At 38.8% G+C, this 22,297-nt stretch overlaps 1 protein-coding gene across 2 annotated transcripts in view; it reads right to left on the bottom strand.

Annotated features, from left to right (window-relative positions):
- LOC144014045 (ERC protein 2-like) overlaps positions 1 to 21,408 on the bottom strand; it is a 168,839-nt gene extending 147,431 nt beyond the window's left edge. For both annotated transcript variants that reach the window (XM_077513538.1, XM_077513539.1), the window contains exons 1-4: positions 21,205 to 21,408; positions 18,165 to 19,262; positions 12,811 to 13,090; positions 11,594 to 12,042 (exon numbers count right to left, since the gene is read on the bottom strand). In XM_077513538.1, the coding sequence (XP_077369664.1) occupies positions 11,594 to 12,042; positions 12,811 to 13,090; positions 18,165 to 18,992 (1,557 nt within the window). In that variant the 5' untranslated portion in view covers positions 18,993 to 19,262; positions 21,205 to 21,408. The remainder of the gene's footprint in view (positions 1 to 11,593; positions 12,043 to 12,810; positions 13,091 to 18,164; positions 19,263 to 21,204) is intronic.
- Between the last annotated feature and the right edge of the window lie 889 nt (positions 21,409 to 22,297).

Below are 22,297 nucleotides of genomic sequence, written 5' to 3'. Positions count from 1 at the left end.
GCCTATACTAAATTACAATCCTCAAACGATTGACCGACCTTCCTTTCTTTAAACGGCTGTACAGTAATGCCGAAATAAATAACTCATGATTATTAATCGACAAAGATGAAAACGAGTGACATTTTCGCTAGAATTGTAGTTTGTTTTATTTAGTTTTATCAACATATTTCACGACTATAAGGCGCACCTAAAAGCCTTCAATTTTTTTCAAAAGCTGACCATGCGCCTTATAATCCAGTGCGCCTTATATATGGATCAATATTGAGCCGCAAGAGGTCTCGCTGTCAAGACGCTATCGGTGACCCTGCACGATGGGTGACGCGCATGCGCAGAAGATCCCGCCATCTTGGATTGCTAGCTAATACTAATACTTTACCTCAAAGAAAATAATAAAACAGCTGTTTATTCATTTTGGAGTTGTCACAAAGCTGATTTGTAATCTATTAATAAAGTTTGACTGACCTATCTGACTGTTTTGTTGACATTCCCTTTAGCGCAGACCATCTAATGGATGCATAGCGTAACTCCAGCCTCTAATGTAGCGCCTTAAATATGGAAAATGTCTGAAAATATGTCATTTATTGAAGGTGCGCCTTATAATGCGGTGCGCCTTATAGTCGTGAAAATACGGTAGCTAGTTTTCTTTTTTAAAGTAATGTGTTAACGAAAAGTTTTTTTTTGTTTTTTATTTTTTTCCACTTTGGCGCACAACTCTATATGGGCAGTTAAGCTTGACTTTCATCACTATCACTACTATGTTGTACTGTCATCACTGTCATCATCACTCGTACTGGAGCAGAGACAATAACGCATTCTCCGTCTGCATTCAGGCCGGTGGCCACTTCTGCTCAAGTTACAGCAGAGCTCATCAATAATTGCGGTTGTTGTCATAGGTGATAGCCAAACGTTCTGTCTGTATGTTGCTGAATTAAAAACAGCAGCACATTAGGTTTTCATTTCGGGACAGCAAGCTTAGTTCAAGCACAAATCGTAAGTATCACAGTGGCAATCTAACTTGAGGAAGTCCTACCTTCATATCAATGACAGTCTGCAAAGCTCTGGACTTAGCTGGGTCTGCCTGCTGGTTGCGCCGATGAAGCTCTTGAGGAGGAACCCGATAAAAATATGCTTGGCGGCTCATCATCTTTAGTGCTCCTGAATGCCGACAGCTCCTTGCAATTAATATGACGCTTTTAAACGTCTGCCATAAAAGTAAATGACAATTTTGTCATTTAAGCAACTTTCTGGTCCTCGTAAGATAGAATTTGACTCAATTAGCAGGTGCTCTTACCACTTTACGTCGATCTCTTTGTCTGAGTCCTTCCGCAGATTGCAGATATGTTCATATGATCTACTATATATACTCTACCATTTAATATTCTCATGTCGTCATTTTCTTATACCTCACTCAGTCTTTCCTGAAGATGTCTAGCATGTTACCGCTGCAGCAACTGTCTGCCTGCGCATGTGCTTAGTGTCTCCCATCAATAATTCATCATAGCTTTTACTCTTAACTACCCTTAAACAAGCATATACAGTAGTAGGCTACTAGATAAAGGGGAACTAGTTAGACCATTTAGAAGGTCTCACGCTCAATGATTTTCCCTCATGAAGCTCGAAAGCAAACATTTGCCTCAATGTGTTAGAAGTTTCAATGCTAACAGACATTCAGTCACTTAGTCAGTAGCAACTTGGCTTTAATATTAACACATGAACATGCCAGAAGTGAGCTCCTCTCATTGCAATTCAAAAGGGACAGTGGCAATCTCTCACCACCTGTAACATTCCCCACCTAAAATAAAATGTCAGCTAACACCTGCCTAACAACATCAACAGTGCCAGAGGTTAAATGCAGCAGAAATGGGGCCTGGAAATGTTAATAATGTGTTGAAGAAATCCTTGTTTAAGTAAGGTAGGGCTACTCACTCAAACTATTTCAGTACTGGAAGACTGCACACGCACATGTTCAGTGAGCAGAAATGGGAAGTATCGGTTAGATCAAACCATTTTTGAGGCAAAAGTGTATTTCTGTTGATAAAATATGTTTTTACCAAATACTGTATGATTCGATTTTAACACTTCTCTCGTTTGTTAAAAAAGGACAGAAATGATCAAATTTTGGGAGCGTTTTACTTTAGAGGTGCTCCAGCACCCCCAAAACTCGCCAAGGAGTAGGACGCGACTGCACATATCCAAGCTTTATCGTCGAAACACCTTTTCCAAGAACACGAAAAAGAATCTATCACATTTGCCGTGGGTAATCAATCATCAGATGACTAAAAGTCGTCCTTGCAAAAACGAACAATGAAAGGATGTATTCAAAATTACATCTGGCAGATTTCTGACACAAAACATAAACCAATACTGCATTTCACCTCAATTACATCAAGCATCTGGGACTGGATATTTTTCCGAAATCAACAAGATTCTGGCTCGGACATGAAAGTCCGAGAAAGATTGAGAATGTCGAACTGATGTTTAATCTCATTTGATATCAGAAAATAATCCAGGGGGGATTCATACAAGACTGATTGCTGAACTTTGAAGTTGTGACAGGTTGGGAGCATGCACGCATCAGGCCTTTCACACCAACTTTGTCAGCCTTATTATTAACATGATGCCATTTCAAAGCCAAAATTCACTCATATTATTTGGTTCTTGTTTAGACATACAGAAACATTCCTTGACAGTTTACAAAAAATGAGTTGAGATGTGGTAAAGCAATAAAGGGAAACCCCTACATACAGTACTGCGGTAAACTGCTGGAAGCTGGAATCTTATGAAGTTCTTCCAATGAAATTAGAGGAGACGAGCCTTGATCCTCTTGTCCTTATTCACTTGTGTATTAGCAGGGATTACTCCTCTAAGAGCATGTCTCTTGCTGCCCACTGACCATGTGTGCATTATTGTGTCAGTGTGTTGACTCAAATCAGAGTAATCGAGAATCAACGTGACGCTCAAACATTGTCCAAGTGAAATTCTCCATTGACTATTTTTTTTACAGCACTGTTGTGTCCCCCAGCACAAGTTTGAGTTATTCAAGAGGAGCATGTCATCAAACATTGTCAACTCTGCTCCACGCGTCAGAACAGCTGACATATGGAATTAATAGGATCAAAGGTAACACAATAGCAATAAATGCTGGCATCCTGACAGACGGATACGGTCAAAAAGTTCAATTCTAGCCTGAAGGCAACAGAACATGCAAAGAGTTACGTATGTATACAGATCCATCACTCACATTCCCATCCCTTCTCCATCAGTGAGAGGAAAGGGGGGAGAAAAAGCTAACACGCCGGCTTGCCACAAATGTGTCTGCCTATCAGCTCAAAGGATTTCGATATTTCAAAAAGGTCACTCATAAATATGACAAGGACTGAGTGAATAGCGAGTGGGTGTGTTTTTGAGTTTGTCAAGGGTGTAATTTTGCCTCGATAAACTTTTCTGCTTAAACATTCTGGGAGATCAACAGAGCATGGCAAGCATGCGGTTCCCCAGGCTGTGGTGGGCAAAGGGGAGTTCTGGGTCTTGATTTGTGATGGTAGATGGAAATGTCTTCAAATGGGAATCTTGAGGGGCTTCTCGTATTTAGCGGCTGCCAGGAAAGAGAACCAAATAGCCAGTGGATACACGGAACGTGACTGGACATTAAAAACAGAAGTATCGCTACTTAAAACAACATTTAAACAAAACATTAATTTAAAGAACACTGCACAAGTATTAAAAAAACAGGATAGAAAGAAAAATCAGCATATGAGGGAAATGTAGATGTTTCATACTGCCAAAAACAAAAGCTGATACTAACTACACAACAAAAAGTGGTCATGGGAGCTTTGTGTATTATTTGACAAAATGGATAAATGCAACAGAACCGAACAGCTCATCCAGGTTGAGACGTCGTCATAGAAACTCTTTTGAAATCCCTTATGGATCATGACAACTCTGCATTACTGCATGAAATAAAATGTGTGCATCAAGGTTATTTTAGTTAAAAAAAAATGAAAAAACTGCAACTAAAATTCAAAAAACAATTTTGTTAATGAAATAAAATAAAAACAAAAATGCTTTTTAGTAGGGGTGTGAATTGCCTCGTACCTGACGATTCGATTCGTATCACGATTCACAGGTCACGATTCGATTCGATACCGATTAATCCCGATACGAATTTATAAGTCGATTGTTGCGATTTTTTTTCATTCAAATTTAGAAAATACTAATCAGTAAGCTTGTAGAGTGTAAGATTTATATGAAAATGTATTATTTATTTATCTGACATTTCAGTCTTATAGAGGTTGTAATCTGTTTCATGTTTGAACAGCATTAAAATAAAATATTAAGGCTTAATGTTCCGTTCATATAACATTCTTCCATGCTTAAGGTGTGAATCCTAAAAAAATAAAAAAATAAATAAATAAATAAATAAATAAAAAAAATCGATTTTGCCTATTATTGAATCGATTCGAGAATCGCGCGATGTAGTATCGCGATATATCGCCGAATCGATTTTTTTTAACACCCCTACTTTTTAGCAAACGAAAACTAACTGAAACTACATTTTACGTTTACAAAATTAAAAAACTATAATTGGCGCGCAAAATGTCCATAGTTTAAGTCTTTGGCAATTAATTTCATGTATGAGCCTTTGGGGATAATGTGATTTTAAGTAGATTTATTTTGTTATTCTTATCCGAAATAAGGACGTTTGAAAATGTGTCACACAGAAGTGATGTCATCTAGCAGCAGCCATTAGAAAAGCACCTTCAGATTATGTCGTTCCTAGGCGACAAGTTTGCGTGCTTGGCTTTTGAATTAAATATTGCAACAAGTAATACACTTTTTAAAAAAATAAAATAAAAAAAATAAAATAAAAACTAAAACTAATACTGAAACTAAATAAAACAGCTAAAAGTAAGCATTTATTAAATAACAAAAACTAACAGAACCACCCTTAAAACTAAACTAAATTTAAAAAACATAACTCAAAACGAAATCAAAACTAAATAAAATGAAAATTCCAAAACTATAATAACCCTGGTGTGCATGTGTGCAAACCTTTTGCAACAGGTCAGGGCTGTGCAGAAACGGAGCAATGGGGTTGCTGTTATTATTGAGTCTACTGAGACCCAGTGGCTGGGGAGAGTCGATTACAATATGTGAGGGAGGGAGGGGGACAGACAGACAGACAGACAGACAGACAGACAGAGAGAGAGAGAGAGAGAGAGAGAGAGAGAGAGAGAGAGAGAGAGAGAGAGAGCGAGAGAGAGAGAGAGAGAGAGAGAGATTGCAGTAAATCCTAATAGAACACTGCCCCTATGTGAGAGAGAGAGAGAGAGAGAGAGAGAGAGAGAGAGAGAGAGAGAGAGAGAGAGAGAGAGAGAGAGAGAGAGAGAGAGATTGCAGTAAATCCTAATAGAACACTGCCCCTATGTGGTTATTGCTAGTACTGCAAAAGTATTTTTACAATTGCATTCACTAATACAGTAAGTGCATTTTATTATATATTTTAGGGCGACCCTCGGGAGGGGAAGTGGTTCAGATAATGGATGATTCCCAACCAGGTATCGTGACACCCTAAGTTCATTTGGGATGCTGCATGGAATTATACAATTTCGCTTAATGTTTTAGAAAACCTTTTTTTTTTTTTTTTTTTCTTCCATAACAAATGTATCTTTGTATCTTATTGCTAAATCTGTTACATGTGGTGTCCAAACTATGGCCCGGGGGGCATATGTGGCCCAGCTTCCATTTTGAAATAGCAGGCAACATATACTAAAAATGAAATTTGTGGCGATTAAATTTGTTTTATATAACTGTAAAGCTTTTCTAAATATACAAAATTACAAATGAACTATTGTCAAGTAGATAAGGAACAACATTTCTCTTCATAACCCTGTGGTGAATAAAGATGAGATGGGCGTAATGTATAAACAGTATGCAATCGATTGGAATGAATTTTGGTGTTATTAATAAATTGAAAAAAAATAAATAAATCTGAGTGGCCCTTGCACCCTTCGATGTTTCTGCATGTGGCCCTCGGAGGATAAAGTTTGGCCGCCCCTGTTCTACATCATCTCACTATTATATTTTCATCAGTGGAGTCGAAATACAAAATGATGATGAGGTCAAACAATCCACATGTAGATGTTCAGTTTCACAAACAAAACAAAACAAAAAAAATACAACTTATGTTTGGGTTTGTGCATTTGAGAAAGTCTGACAGCTGCCAAACGTGAAGACAAAATGGGAGCGCCATTACACGCAGCATCCCCTGAGAGCAGGCATCAGCAGGTGAATGATGGCCTGCACTCTTTTATCCACACAAACCCCTCATGAGCATACCATCCAGACATAAACACAGACTGATGCTTCAAGTGACTTGACATCTGGCGAAGATCTCCAAGACCTGAATGCTCTCATGGAATTACAATACAGATTACCATTTTCTGTGCATCTTTAACTAACAATGTTACTTTTAAATGTCCCTTAAACTACCAGCCACCTAAAACGATATGTGTGGGTCCATTAGAAAGTGAAGAAAGCCAATGCAAATGAACTAATACAAAAATTAAGCTGCATTCCAACAACAGCAACAAGGAAGCATCACCCGTAGAAACGGGGCAAACGAAAAGTCTACACATGTTAAGCATTTAGTATCTCAGCTGAAGCTCGATGAGCAGGGTCATTTCAGAAGAGCATAATGGGGCACGGTAATGGAAGGCAGTTGTGCCGACTTCCTCTGGAGCTAATCAAAATATATGTGGGAGCCGCGCATGCATGCACTACCGTAACGGCCTTCAAAGTCCAAGTGTGAGGCCAAATTACCACTCTGACAAGTCAACATCGGCAAGAGGCCTTGACAGGAAAAAGGTTACCTCACAGTTAAACGCGTGCAAAGAAATCTTTTGATTAATTAGCGGTTAACCCAGACATTTGACATTCTGAATTCTTCACTGACCACAAACTGATCAAAGTGCTAACAAGCTGACAGAATTTGCACCTTTTTTTTTTTTTTTTTTTTAATTTAGATGACACTGTGCTTAAAAGTGGTTTGGGTGAAGTAATGAATTCAGTCTAGAAATTAATTTATGAAATAACTCATGACACCAATAATTTACTCCATCTTGTATGTTGCAATAACACTACTATAGGGTTGCTCGATTATGAAAATAATCACAATTATTTTGGCAATAATTGAAATCACAATTACTCAAAGATTTAAAAGTATTAAAAGTAATTGAAAAAAAAATAGAAACATTATTATTATAGGAGTTCCTTTTGGTCCAAACAGAATTCAATTGCCTAGTACCTGACGATTCGATTCGTATCACGGTTCGATTCGATACCGATTAATCCCGATATGAATTTATAAGTCGATTGTTGCGATTTTTTTCATTCAAATTTAGAAAATACTAATCAGTAAGCTTGTAGAGTGTAACATTTATATGAAAATGTATTATTTATTTATCTGAAATTTCAGTCTTATAGAGGTTGTAATCTGTTTCATGTTTGAACAGCATTAAAATAAAATATTAAGGCTTAATGTTCCGTTCATATAACATTCTTCCATGCTCAAGGTGTGAATCCTAACCCGAAGTCAGACGTTTTGTTGAATATTTTGCCATTAAAAATGGAAGTTTAAAAATCGAATGAACAATTCTGAGCTCTTTAAAAAAAATAAATAAATAAATAAAATAAAAATAAAAAATCCATTCAGCCGCCTATTGAATCGATTTGAGAATTGCGTGATGTAGTATCGCGATATATTGCCGAATCGATTTTTTTAACACCACTAATAATATATAATTATTAATTATGTTGGCAAAAAAAAAAAATGTGAAGTTGGAGTGCAGCTTGTGCACTGTGCAGTAGGACGATCATTTATTTTTTGGTACAAAACAAGAAAATGTTTAAATGCAAAAAAAAAAAATTTTTAAGACAAATAAAATTCTCTGAAACACAAGTTACTCTTGGATGAAACAAAATGTATAAAATTGGTTATTTTAAAATTAACTAAGGTACAAATGTATAAATAATATAAATTTATTATGAATTACAATAAAAAATATATATTAACTGTAATGATAATAATAATAATAATAATAATAATAATAATGATAAATATTAAAAATATATGTATAAATCAATAAAAAATAATTATTTTTAAAATTTGCACAAGTTGTGAATGTTATGTTTACGTTAAAACTTATTTAAAATTAGTCGACATGAGCGTTGGCCAAATTTGGTCCTCCTTATTGTTGTCTGAAATTTTATGCACAACAATTATTTTTGAATAAATGAAATCTTTCTTTAAATGTTTGTTTGGTTTAATCCTTGATTCAAATCGGAATCGGCCAGAATGACAAAAAAAATAATAATAAACAAAAAAATTTAATCCATATATGAATTTATGGAAGAAAAAAGGTTTTTTTTGTTGTTGTTTTTTTTGTTTGTTTTTGGTTCAACTATTTAAAAAAAATCCACTGGTGGAAATGGACTTCTGACATTGTTTTTTTTGTTTTGTTTTGTTTTTTTTAAAGAAAAAAAAAAACAAGACATTCACTGGCCTTCTGATAACTAGTGGGGGAAAAAAGAAAAAGGAAAAAAAAAAAAAACGAAACGGGTCTCAGTGTTTTTTTTTTGTTTGTTTGTTTTTAATTGGCGGAAATGGGCTTCCATATGTTTCCCTAACTCAGTAGAGTTGCAGTAAAAAAAAAAAAAAATGAATCGCATCGGAAAGAGCAAGCCCAAAAAGTATCGCCTCAGATGCCAAAAAAAATCTTGATCGGGATATCTCTACTGTGACATCGTTACAGCACATGTGCCACAACATAGATCTGCTTTCACCTGGTCTAAAAGCTTGTCTACTTTCTGTCACCACATTGTCAGGCGCACCGGGGCATGTAAAAGAGGACCCCCTCAAACTAGCATGGCGCGGCACGATCTCCCAGCCAAATTTCCCAAACATGCTAAAAATCAAAGAAAATCAAGATGTGTCAGTTATTAAGGCGAGCGCACATGCGCTGCCTATGTAAATAGAGCCCACATCAATCATTTCTATGAATTTATGCAATGGTCCAAGTCCTACTAACACATACTACACAATACCCGACTCAAAAAATGAACTAGGCAAGCAAAGCATTGTCCTTATGCTTGTGTCATATGTATAAAACACACACACAAACTACCACATCCTATCAAAATGACAATACTGCACAACTGTTTTTGGAGATTCAAACAACACTTTTTCACACCATCCACCTCCTTAAAGCACACGTATGACAAGCTCCCAAACAGTTAAGAATAGAATACTATCCTGTGTGCATGTGCTCGCGTGAACAAGTACTCACCGATTACACACACACGCACAGGAAACATTGCATTCAAAGACATCACAATTGCCAGGCCAGAAACACCCAGCAAGGGTGGATATTCCATGCCCAAGTCCAGAGGGGGCGTGGCCTTGGTAGAAACGCTAAGCCGTCTGTGTCCAGATGTGCGGCCATGTTCACGATCAGTGACACACTCACAATCGCTTGCTGCAACAGATATAGTGGGAGACACAGACAACAAGGGCAACAACGAAATCAACCTGGAACAAACAAATGTGGGAGTATGCACGCGCACACACACCCACACACACACACACACACGCAAACACAGGTAGGGAAATTAAGAGCTAAGAAGATTTTGGAGTTAAAAATAACCAAAGCAGGAGGCAGAAGGCCAAAGCAGTGTGCTGCAAATCTACCTGGCCTGCTCGGATAACATCGTAGAGACCCCGTGCAACCTCGCATTTGCATTTCTCAATCAATAGATGCAACGCTTTAATGGGCAAGACATGACTCACATGAAACCAAATAGGTCCACGCACACACATACCACCAGTCTGAACACGGATTTGTTTATCTGGCCCTGGTGGTCGGATTATTATTATGAAAATTGAATCATTGGAAATTTGCTAAATCGTGAAATTGAATTTTGTCTTCTGGATTATAAAAAGTTTATCTTATGTTCTGTTACATCCAGATGTCATTGTGAGTTGTAATTTTGCACAAGTGGCAGAATGCTGGATGGGTGGTTTATAAGACATGTTAACAAAAACTACCAACTACTTAATTGTGGCAATTAAGCACAACCTAAGAAAACTGTTAAGTTTATGTTACTTATATAACATTTCACACAGGAATTATTGTGGAATAAATGAAACCTTTAAATAAATAAAAGAAAATTAATCAAAATTCAAATCATAATCGTCCTGAATGACTTGGAAAAACATTTTAGATTTTATTTTTTGACCATAGCGCCCAGCCCTACACCAAAGTGATTATTTAGGGAAATGATAGTAGTAGCTATTTTTAGAGCCAAGCATTAATCAGCGAGGGAAAAAAAAAAATCCCTGCCTAAAAGGGACAGCAAAATGAAAAATTAACTTTTTGGAGCTTTTAGTCGTGTTAAAATGCTAATTTCTCACCAAAAATTTGACCAAAGTGGTGTTTTCCTCCATTCGCACCTCTCTGAGAAATTCTAGGTCATTCTGCTCTCCAAGCACGAGCCCCTCCCAACTTGAGAAAACGAGTGAGTGTTCACTTTGTGACATCATTAAGTGTGGACCCACCCCCGCACCACCTCTGCAGACTAAACACAGACGCCCACTTTTTCTGGGACCTCCATGGGACAGTAACAAAAGTAGCCATCATCAGTAAAGATTCTGTCCAAATGAATTCAAAGCAATCAATTATCCTTCACATTTGCAAAGCCAAAGTGCAATGACAATTGGCTGTCTTAACATCCCAAATTCTGTCTGACTCTTGTGTAAACGACAAGTAAAACTTTTGCACTATTGAACTCAATGGACTGAATAGTATGGTGTTTAGTGTGCCTACCCTGTTAGCAGCAAGTCACTGGTTCAAAGGTTTTGTTTTTTTCCTCCTCCTTTCCTCTCTTCTTCTCTTTCCTCCCCTAATCCTCCACGATTTCCTGCGGCAAGGAGCCATTTTGTTTCAAATGTTTATCAAAGAACTGGCTTGCGTCAAGTTGCGTAGCAAACTCAGAGGAGTGCTCAAACGCAGAGATACGACAGCAGACTGCAATCGGCGCGGCAATCACACGGGGAGAGGCGGGGTTTTACTCAACCGGGCGTTTTACTTCCGCGTTATAAAACTAACCAGCAAAACACCCAAAATTTCATTAAAAAAAATTACATCGCCATGGTGTCAAAGGTTAAATGTAATCATTATATGCCTACAGTTAACTTTTGATGGGTTTAAAACACTGTGGTGTGATCCCTTTAAAAAAAAAAAAAAAAAAACATTTTTCTAATTGAGTTGTGCAGGTTATAGGTCACAGTGATTTATCTTGGCCTCATTTTTTTACTCGCATAAATCACAAAAGTAGGGGTGTGTAGACTTTTCATATCAACTGTATAGCTCAAATTACATGCAATCTTGTTGGGTTTGATTATGAAGCTGTACAGGTAGTCATAAGGTGATAGCTAATGTTCCGGGATTAAAGCCATTCTGTATCTAAACCAGACTCTTCGGTAAGTCCGAACTTCCACAACTTTTCACACAAATTCAAAACGTGCAAAACTCACCTCTCTTACGTGCATGTTTTCCAGTTGCGCTTCAGCCTCCTGTGCAGCCACAGCCAAGATGCCCATTCTCTGCCCTCGGCCCCGCTGCCCGTGAGCTTGACCTTGACCCTGAAGCATCTCCAGGAGCCTCTGGATGCTCTCGTCTCGGACGCCCAGCGTCTGCTTTTGAGAGTCGATTCTCACCTCCATCTCTTCCATTGTTTTCCTCAGCAGGAACAGCTCCTTGGCCTGGCGCTCATGCTCCGACTGCAGGTGGACGAAGTTCTCATGCGACGGGTCCGGAGGCGGCGACGAGTAGCCGTCGCAGCCCGGCACCTGGCAGGGGCTGCAACGGCGGACTAAACTGGGGCCGGGGGCCGCTGCTTGAGTCGGGCTGTGCTTTAACCCGGGATGAAGGGTGCTGGCCGGGCTGACTCTCTGCGCGGCTGTCGGACTGGTCGCGCCATAGCCTAGGAGTGTGGCGATATAGTGATATTGCGATAAATTGTGATGCTTTGTCTCCTGATAGATTATCGATACGCCTATGCAAGTATCACGATATTTGTAGTTAATATACAGCCACTATAACGGCTCGATTGTTAATTACTTATTGAGCAATTACTTGGTGGGTCAACAGGGGGAGCACCTCATCAGAGTGGCGGGGAAATGTACGGAAGTCTTCAGGCAAAGAAGACTCATTTACTTGTGTCAGACATTTATATGTCCAGCAACTGACTCAGGTTTGCATACGTTTCTATGAAACGTGGATTATATCTTCAATTTTAACATTTTATGTTTCGACTCTTTGAAGCACACCATTTCTGAGGAATACTAATATTGATTTAATTGGATTTAATATTTGAGTAATTTGATTGATTTACTTTAAAATGTTATGCAAAAAAAATTGTGTCACAATTTATCAAATGAAACAAGTTGCATGACAATAGTGTTTAAGAGAGACACAAATTTGTTCACAGAAAGTGGTCTGTCAGATTTGTATTTGTTATAAAAAAAAATACACTCAAGTACTTGTGAAGAAGACAAGTTTTACTATTGTGTTTCAGTGATGGTACAAAAAGAAACTATTTTCTTATTAAAAAAAATCTATGTCTTGAGTAGTTTTATCATAGATTATCGTGGATTTATTACCTGACCAATATATTGATAATCGTCATATCATGAGCCTCGTATCACATATTGTATCGTATCGTGAGGTACTCAGAGGTTCCCACCCCTACCGTAGCTTGAACTGTGAACGACGACGTCGACTTCCTGCTGCCTTGGATTGTATGTGTTGGACGGACTGGCTCTCGGGCTGTTCTTTGGTCCGGGACTGTGGAGGTTGCTGGGACTTTCCCGTGGGGTGTGGCCAGGACTGAGGCCTCCTCTGTGGTCCTGTTCCATGCGGAGGTCACGGCAGGAAGCGGCAGCGCCTTGCTGATGGGGTTGCTGCAGGCGGCTGTTCATCTCCTTGTGGGCCCTCAGCTCCTCCTGGAGCTCCTGAACTGTCAGAGGAAGCTGTTAGGGAAAAAAATGAAGAAGGTAAACAAAACAGACATTCTTCTGTTACATTCAAGTGTTTGACTGACACATGAAGTTAAAAGCAAGTTGTTGATTACTTTGCCCTCAAGGGGGCGACATTTCACTTCAAAACACTGGAAGATTAGACTGGTCAACACACATTTTGGTCCCAAGAAAGTTTTTCAGGCATCTAACCAGATGACCATATTACCATTTCAAAAACAAAAATAAATAAATAAATAAAATAAAATAAACACTTGCCCTGGCCTTGAAATGTGGTACCAGTCGCAGTTACACAGTGTACTTCACCTCCTATTAGTCACGCAATACCAACCACAAATTTATATTAATAAAAAAAAAAAAAAACAACACGGATGCCCGAACAGAACGTAAGAAAATGGCCTTTACATTCAGCGCTAACACAGATGTTATGATGTTGGTGACATCCATCCAATAACTTTCATTTTTGATGCGATATTGTAAAAGACGCCTGAGCCTGCAAGTCATGTTTCATGTCAAAATCAAGCAAAAATTCAGAAAAGTAGGCAATATTAGCAAACAAATGCAAAAACAGGTGACATCAACGCACAAACATGACTTTCAGTAACGATCAATGTACATTCATTTGTCAGGTCACATGAATCAATAAATTTTCAAAAATATAGATATCACAAAAACTAGAAGAAAATAGCCAGAAACCATTAAAACATATTTGACGCTCATTTTTTTTTATTTTATTTTTTCCGTTGGCCAATGAATGAATGTTGATGGAAGGTAAACGTGAGGTGGTAAAAGATTAAGTTTATTTATTACAGTAGAACAGGTACTATATAATCATATATATTGAGAAATAAAACACGTTTACAGCTTAAAAAACAACAAACCAACAAAAAATAAATAAATAAAACACCATCATGACCATCTACAAGGACCACATGTAGCATGTGGCCCTATTCTAAACAAAAACAAAAACAAAAACAAAACAAAAAAAATGATGGAGTATTGTTATTTCCTAGGAACGCTGCAGAAGTGATCATTTAAAAATGCAAACACTTGCAGAAATTTATAGTAATGAAGTGCGGCATACTGATAGTCATCTGTTTCTGACTTTCTCGTAATTAATTAATTCATTAATAAATTATCATGAGAAATCTGCCCTGCGATTGACTGGCAACCAGTCCAGGGTGTACCCCGCCTACTGCCCATAGCCAGCTGAGACCCTTGTGAGGAAAAAGCAGTAAAGAAAATGGATGGATGGATGGATGGATGGATGGATGGATGGATGGATGGATGGATGGATGGATGAACACGGTCACCCTTCACATTAATTAGTAGCCAATAAGTTGTCATCTGTGTCAAAAAAGTTGATGACCCCTATTTTCCCTTTTCAGGGCTGGAGTCTGTCCCTGCTAATTTAGGATCTTGCCACACTGATCACCAGGCAATGACAGAATTAATGCTTAGAGAAAACTAACCGTTACATGGTGATCCCCAATCACTGGCAATTTGTATTCTTCAATCACCCTGACATATTTAACAGAAACTCTTGTATCTGGACTGGAGAGATAACCCACGCCAGCAGGTGGGTCTTGACAGATTTAGGAAAAACTGTATGATATTCATTACAAATCTTCATTTTCCTGCTTTCGTATCCAAAAGGTCAGGGGCACTGAGGACACATTTGAGTTGAAGGGAGGTGTGTGACATCCCTTCCAATTTCTGCCTCCCTTTGAGTACACAGCAAGATGCCAGAAGTAAATACAAAGTCAGGGTGTGTGGACAATCTGCCACACACACACACACACACACACACACACACACACACACACACACACACACACACACACACACACACAATATGTACACACATGTACAAGCAGATGGTTAGGTGGGAGTGTGTTTGGCACAGCTGAGGGAGAAAGTGACATTCCTTATGCAAATGAAACCGTTCTGATGTTGACAACTTTGCAAGGTAACTCAAAGGATAAAATATACGCAACGTGAATCATCCACACTGGAATAATGAAGGGGATGTGCCACACTTGGAAGAAAAAATGACTACGGGGTTACATCTTATTATTTTCTATTTCTCTGTAGTATACAGGATATGGAATTATAAAGAATAGATTAAATCAGTGGTGTCAAATATACGGCCTGCGAGCCGGATCCGGCCCGCAAATGGGTTTAATCTGCGAGATGATTTTGTAAAGAAAAAAAAAATGTAAATGTAATGTAATTGTAATGTCAGACTAATTAATCAGCCGGCCACAATGAAAACATATAGATTTGTAATTTCACAAGCAGTCCTCAGATGAGCAATGCAACTTGTACGGGGAATCGTCATCCTGGATGGCATTATTTTACACACAAAAACAACGCTTAAACAACGCTTTGTTTATTTTATTTTATTTTTTTTGTAATCATACACCGACTTAAACGTGTTAAAATAAAAACACAAATTCAATTACTGGTAACACAAATAAATATGACGAGGATTAACGTCCTTTTAACATCATTAACTGCACCATGCAATGCATTCTGGGAACAATATATATGCAAAACAGGTCGATTTAACGCGTCCGGAACGTATACCAGCAAAGTGTTGCCGCATTCAATTTGCATTCGTGTTATTTTTCAGAACAATATGATTACAGTTGAGCTCCGTAATTTAGGGCCAGTCCACAAAAATCTGCGTATAAATGACGGCAATTGTTTTTAAGTTATATACCGTTATTTTCCCGATGCGGCCCACTTGATAATATATTTTCCTCCAAGCGGCCTCTGAGCTAACCTGAGTTTGACACCCCTGGATTAAATCGAAACTTTAAACATTTGAGGAAAACTACTGTATATAAAATACATTTGTTTGCTAAAATGTCAATGACAAAAAGTTGGTGTTAACATGCAATTTTGAATTTTCATCACGGCTTTTTGTAGTACTCCAAAAAAAGTGTTGAAAAAATGTTTTCATTTTGTTGTTTTTCTCAATTTTCATGGCAAACACACAAGGTTCATCATCACTTTTTTTTTTGTCATGATTTGCAATGGGCACCAATTATAGGTGGATTTTTGCTATTCACCGGCCGGCCTAGTCCTTTATACTATATTATTTCTCAATTCTCATAAAGCCAGAGGGGCAACCAGGAGGGAATTGTAAAGTTAAATTAATAATAAAGAACAAATTAGTATAACACAGTAACATGTTCTGACTTTTGAATTCTATATTTTGTTCCAATTTAAGTGGCCAATTTATCATAAGTTAATTTATCAGTGTGAAAGTCTTATTTAGGAAATGTAGTGGAGAAAAAGTGAAAGTTGCCACAAATATAAAAGTAATGTTATACTAGTTTTTTTTTTATTGTATTATTTTTATTTTGTTGTGACTTGTTTTAATTGTATTAGTTTTTTAAAGTAGACTAGTTCGTTTAACATTTTTATATGCTTCATTTTAGTTCCGTGTTTATTAGTTGTAGTATTAGTTCTTTTTAAAAATACTGTACTGTATACAGAGAATTTTTTTTAATGAACCCAGAAAGCTCTTGCTTGCGTCATATTCATTGACAAAGGAGATTTTTACCACAATCATAGTTGGTTTTAGTTAATTTTATAAATGTAAGATGTAATTTGTTTTTTTCTGAAATCATTTTTGTTTCATTCCTCATTTTTCAATTTTAGTTTTAGTTATTTAGTTTTTGTTAACTGTAACAAAAGTATGTGAAAATTCCACTCATGTGTAAGTATTTTTTAATCTGTTCCATTACAAGATTGCCTTCGGGAGTAGCTGCTAAACTGCCTCAGAGTCTGGCAAACACTAAGAAGCCCCGTTCCCATGGAAACTCGTCGCTCTCAGCCTTGAAAACATCTTTCCAAGGGAACTGGAAAGTAGCTGTTCTTTGCCACCTTGACGGCGGGTACACAGGAGGTATGAGAAGAGGTGTGATGTCCACATGAGACACACAAACACAAAATAAGACAGATTTACTTGTGTGAATGTGACTCACTGTTGATGTCCCTGTTGACTCATTTGGTGCAGAGTGCAGGAACATTTCCGAGGATGTGAAAACGTGGTTCGTACAGTAGTACAGGGAGTCCTCGAGTTACGTTCCTACGCTAGCGATGTAACTAGAATTTCGACTTAAGTCGAATTTCCCTATATCAAAATAATTTGCATAAAAAAATCTAAAATACTTTAAAGTAAAAAAAAAAAAAAAAAAAAAAAAGAAACCATACGACTGTCCGACTGAAGCCCAGTCTTTGCCGACGTTCCTCGGTGTCTCTCCTTTCTGCGATCTTTTTATGATGTTTAGCTTCGTTTCCATGGTAATTGCTTTTCTTTTGGCTGGACCAACATTGATAGAAGATGTAGCTTTCTTCTTCTCTGGGGCCATGAAAAAAAAAAAAAGAGGGCGAAAAAGCCAAGGATACTCCCACAAATGCACAAGCGCTAGCACTAGCTAAGGGCTAATGCTGCATTCGAGGATAGTCGGAAGTCGGCCTTTTCCAAATTCAAACCAGGAAGTGTGTATGGGAACGCCCCCTTGAACTTGGAGATTCCACTTGCGAAGTCGAGGGGGGAAAAAAAAAAAAAAAAAAAAAAGGACCCCGACTATCTCCCTGCATTAAATTATACGGCGACCTACTTAACTGTATGGAATGCTTATGAAATAAGATTAAAAGACTAAATGAAGCAAAATTGCAAAAAGTTTGTTGGAGGTCAAAATGAGTTTTGAAGACCAAATTAAAAAACTATTTAGCACTATCCGCCATTTTGGCTATTTACTTTTGCCTCAAACCTCATTCATGTCAGAACTGGGAAAAAACAACTCTGATAATTATAACTTCCGACCATCCTCGAATGCAGCATAAATAGCGGAGGAGGGGAAAACACTGTGGGCTATATGGCGAACAAGGAGCCAAAATGGCGGATGGGGCCAAAATGGCGGACCGGGCGTAACCGTTGTAAATTCGAAACGCCTTAGGTCGAGTGCGCCTTAACTCGAGGACGAGGACTCCCTGTATTTGAATAATTCTTTCAAAAGAAAAGAAAAAATGAAAAATGCCGATGACTTACCTGAATGTTATCTTGATCTGCCCTGTAAGAGTCCTTCAGGGTGGAAGTCCTCGGACCATCCTCCCGCCTAACGCTTTTGTCTCTCTTGACGTCCGGACTCCAGAAGTTGACATTGTTGAAACCGTAACCTGTCCTTCCATCCTTGCTTCCATCCAATTCTCTTCTCAAGCTGTCATTTTCCCTCTGAAGCTCTCTCAGCTGAGCCTGCAGATCCGATGCGGGAGATTCTTGGTGACTAGTGGAATCCAGCGCCTGTGGACGTCTCCCAGATTGCCGCTGTGCGGCGCGAAAGTGTTGGTCTTTGCCGTAGTGGTTGGACAGGTGATCGTGGTCGGTGGCGTTGATATTTGGGCTGCTGCCCACACCATTGCCGCGGCCGCTGTAGGAGAAGCGGCTGGTGTTCCTTCCAAGTGTCATGGTGCCTTTCGGGTAACTTCCAGAAGGTTCCAAACAATCCCGCTCACATGAATATGTCCCCGAAGTGCCGTAAGCCGCATTTAAAGACTGGATGTTTTCCATGGACAGAGTTTTCCCCCCTGGGGCTGTTGCCGAACCACACGTCTCCTTTGTATGCGTTGCTACGGCAGGTTTCTTCAACCTTGACATTGATCCTTGACCTCCTGGTGTTTTGGAAACGGGCGTGGACACTGAGCCGGGCTCTAGTCCGGAGCGGCAGCCTGGTGTTGAACTGGTCTTGGCTTGTTTACCTTTGGCCTGTTTTGCAGACCTTGCAAAGTGTGAATGAGATGCAGCGCCATCTGCGTGCCCGCTGCTCTTTGACGCGGCAGACAGCTTCTGTGTCGGCTTGGCTCGAATATTTAGAGGCATTTTTATACGGCTGAGTTTGGCATGTTTACGATACACTTAAGGTCAATGGTTTTGTATCCCTTTATGGATTTAGCGTGGATGATAGGGCCAACTCCTGGCCTCTCGGTTTTCACCTGCCCATCGTGGATTTAATGAGGGCTTGAGCATGAGACTTACAGTGTTTTGTCCTAATAACAGAAAGAGGTTGCCATGGGCAACAGGCAACAGTGCTCCCAAGTACAGCAACCCAACCTGACTTGGTTTCAGGTACAGGACCGGACATCATGGATCCTTGACAAAGGAGAAAAAAAAAAGAGAGAGAGAGAGAAATCAGTCAAAAGTAAAAATCAATGCTGAATCTTAATTAGAGTTGTACTTAATGTATGGAAACTTGCGAGCACAACTGTAAACGTACAAAAGCTAAATGTCGCTTAATGGCACAAAAATGTTATGCATCGTCAGCAAAGTGCACATGCACATCTATACTCATGTCCACTTGAACCTCTGGAAAAATTGCTGCAGTATTTTAGATTTTATGGGAAGCCTTTTTCTCACCATGCCGTTGTGCAGTAATAGAGAATTACATTTTATTTGTCATATTTGTGGTAGTTTGTTAAATTATTGATTTGTATTCAATCGAATTGACTGGAAGACATTTGGTTTATAGGTGTAGCTCACAAATTTGAATTTGAGATTATGCTCTGATACATTTGTGCAGTTTTACAATTTTGTACATCCTTCAAAATTGCTCAACAAAAAAATAAAAAAAAAAAAGAATGGAACTAATAAAATGACTTGAATTACTTTTTGACCAAAGCCAGTATCAACTAGCAAACACTTGTTGGATTCACAGAATTACATTTTGGAACTTTTGTATTGGACACACTGATGCCATCTACAAATGCAACTGACGACCTGAGACCAACCTCATCAGATCAGACATAAAATAGTGTCAGATTCAAACTCTTGAGTAGACGATATGAAAATTGAAAATCTTAATGTCATAGATTGTTGTTAGGGGATGTTATCCAGGCTAAAAATAATTTTCTGGCACCACGAATGTTCCTGTTCATCACATGCAGTGAATCTTCTAATTTAGTTCCGACGATGTGCAGTTAAGTTTGCACCTGACTCCAAATTCATATTTGTGGCTCAGTGTACAAGATTATTGGACCATGCACACATCATAGGGAGGTAATAAGAAAGACAAAGCACTTTATTATTTAGCATAAACAGCAGGTCCTTGGAGAATAATCTATCATTCATATCCTATTTATCATTCATCTTCAGATGATGGCAGAGCAAATACAGACAAACAAGCATACACATACAGGATAAGTATGAACAAATATTCTACAAATCACCTAAGAAACATGTTTTTGGAAGGTGGGTGGACACAGGAATATCCATGCAGAGAAAACCCACGCAAGCCAGTAAACCGAGCCTGGATTCGAACTTCCAACCACACAAGTGTGAAGCGGATTTCACCATGTCACACACCAGGAATCAAAAAACGCATCTCTCTGATGGGCCAGATATTGGAATGGCCTGTAAATCATAGTCAAATCCAAAACCAAACCTTAATCCCTCCTCTAATCCAAGAGGATTGGACGCTGGCGGTCACTGCACAACATCCAACTGAGTGATTGGTTAAATCTGCTTGTCACTCATAACACAGCTGTCAATCTCATCCGTCATTGTTGCACACAATGAATTTAGCTGTTGGATGATTTGCGGGGGGAATCATCCAAAATGTTGCGACAACAGCAGCATTGCAATAATGTGGCCAGTGACTAGTTTAGAACTGGCATGGGCAACTAACTGACAGCCACACTAACAAGTTGCACAATGAACCCATTGGGGCAACTAAGCAAAACAAATAAGGTAGCAACTGGAAGTATCTCACTTGCCTTTGTTCCCCAAAATTAGCCAGCTGTTGTCTGGAACAAAACGCCGACTGACGTCACTAATGGACGCGAAACGTTTCAACTCCCCATCCACTATTTTAATGGCATGCAAGTGCAAAACGGCGCCGCCGCCGCTGCCGCGCAACTCTACTACAACTGCATGAAGGGGATTAGTTTCTTGCTCATCTGCGCACGGCTACATGCTATACGAGTCCGATGCCTTACATAATAATTAATCTCAATCCACAGAGTTGCTGTCATGCATGCGTTTGAGTCATGTTGAACAGCGGCAGAGCACGGAACACCCGCACCGGACGCGGACGCACCTCACTTCCATCAACCGGTGGCCGGTTTCCTGGCTCCAGCCGGAACGGACGACTCCATCGCGGTCACGGTGTCATCCGTTCAGCTTTGTCTCTTGCTGACTCGTGCGCGCGTGACCTCTGCTGCCATCATTCGTGGTGTCCGCGTGGGCGCGCGCTCCCAACTGTTGGCGCGTGCGCGGCAGGACTGCTGCCCCAAGCCAGCCCCATACAGGGCGATTGGACAGTTGATTGGACAGTTTCATCATCATCATCACACCTATAATGTAATGACACTTACATGGACGTTAAATGGTCATGAAATTAATTTATTTATTTTAATAAAGTGTCTGTCTGTCTGTCATAGCGCTGATGACACTTAACATCAGCACTTTTTTATTTTTTTGCAGGTGCTTGATTTTGCAGGGGTAAACTTTGTACCTGTGTCAAGACACCATCTGACCTCATCATTCTGCTGTTTCACTCTTTCACCGTTTCAAGATTCCGCCATGAGTCATGACCCTTCAAAGACCATCAGGTCCTTGTTTCTGCGAGAATCTGTGCAAATGTGGTGGAAACAGACTTGTAAATTCCAGAAAATAATATTGCTGATTATGGCTTAGACCAAGTTTAAAAAAAATGCCATAATCAGCAATATTAAAACAATAAAAGACTTGCTATATTTCAGTTGATTTGTAATGAATCCAGAATGTATGGCATTTTTGCTTATTTAATTGCATTACAGAAAATAATGGACTTTATCACAATATTTTCATTTTCTGAGACAGTCCTGAAAATGTTAACTTTCCTTACAGGGAGCAGCTCTCACTCCTTAAAATTGTTATACAGGTATGTTTGGCAACACAGTAATTAATAGTCCTTCCGCCTAACAACATTGCTGTATGAATCTCATCCTTTATCAGTAGTTAATTTCAGGGCATAAGACATGTATTCACACTCAAATTTAATGAAAACTACATAATATATTACCCAGGAAAAATTAATGCAACTACAAGAACATGCTCAGTCAAATTTTACCTATACCTGAGGGCATTAAAAAAATAAAAAAATAAATAAATAAATAAATAAACTTTTAAGCAGCCCTAATAATTCACAT

Source organism: Festucalex cinctus, chromosome 2, assembly GCF_051991245.1.
Source record: "Festucalex cinctus isolate MCC-2025b chromosome 2, RoL_Fcin_1.0, whole genome shotgun sequence".
Lineage (NCBI taxonomy): Eukaryota > Metazoa > Chordata > Actinopteri > Syngnathiformes > Syngnathidae > Festucalex > Festucalex cinctus.
This window is presented reverse-complemented; position numbering and strand designations above follow the sequence as displayed.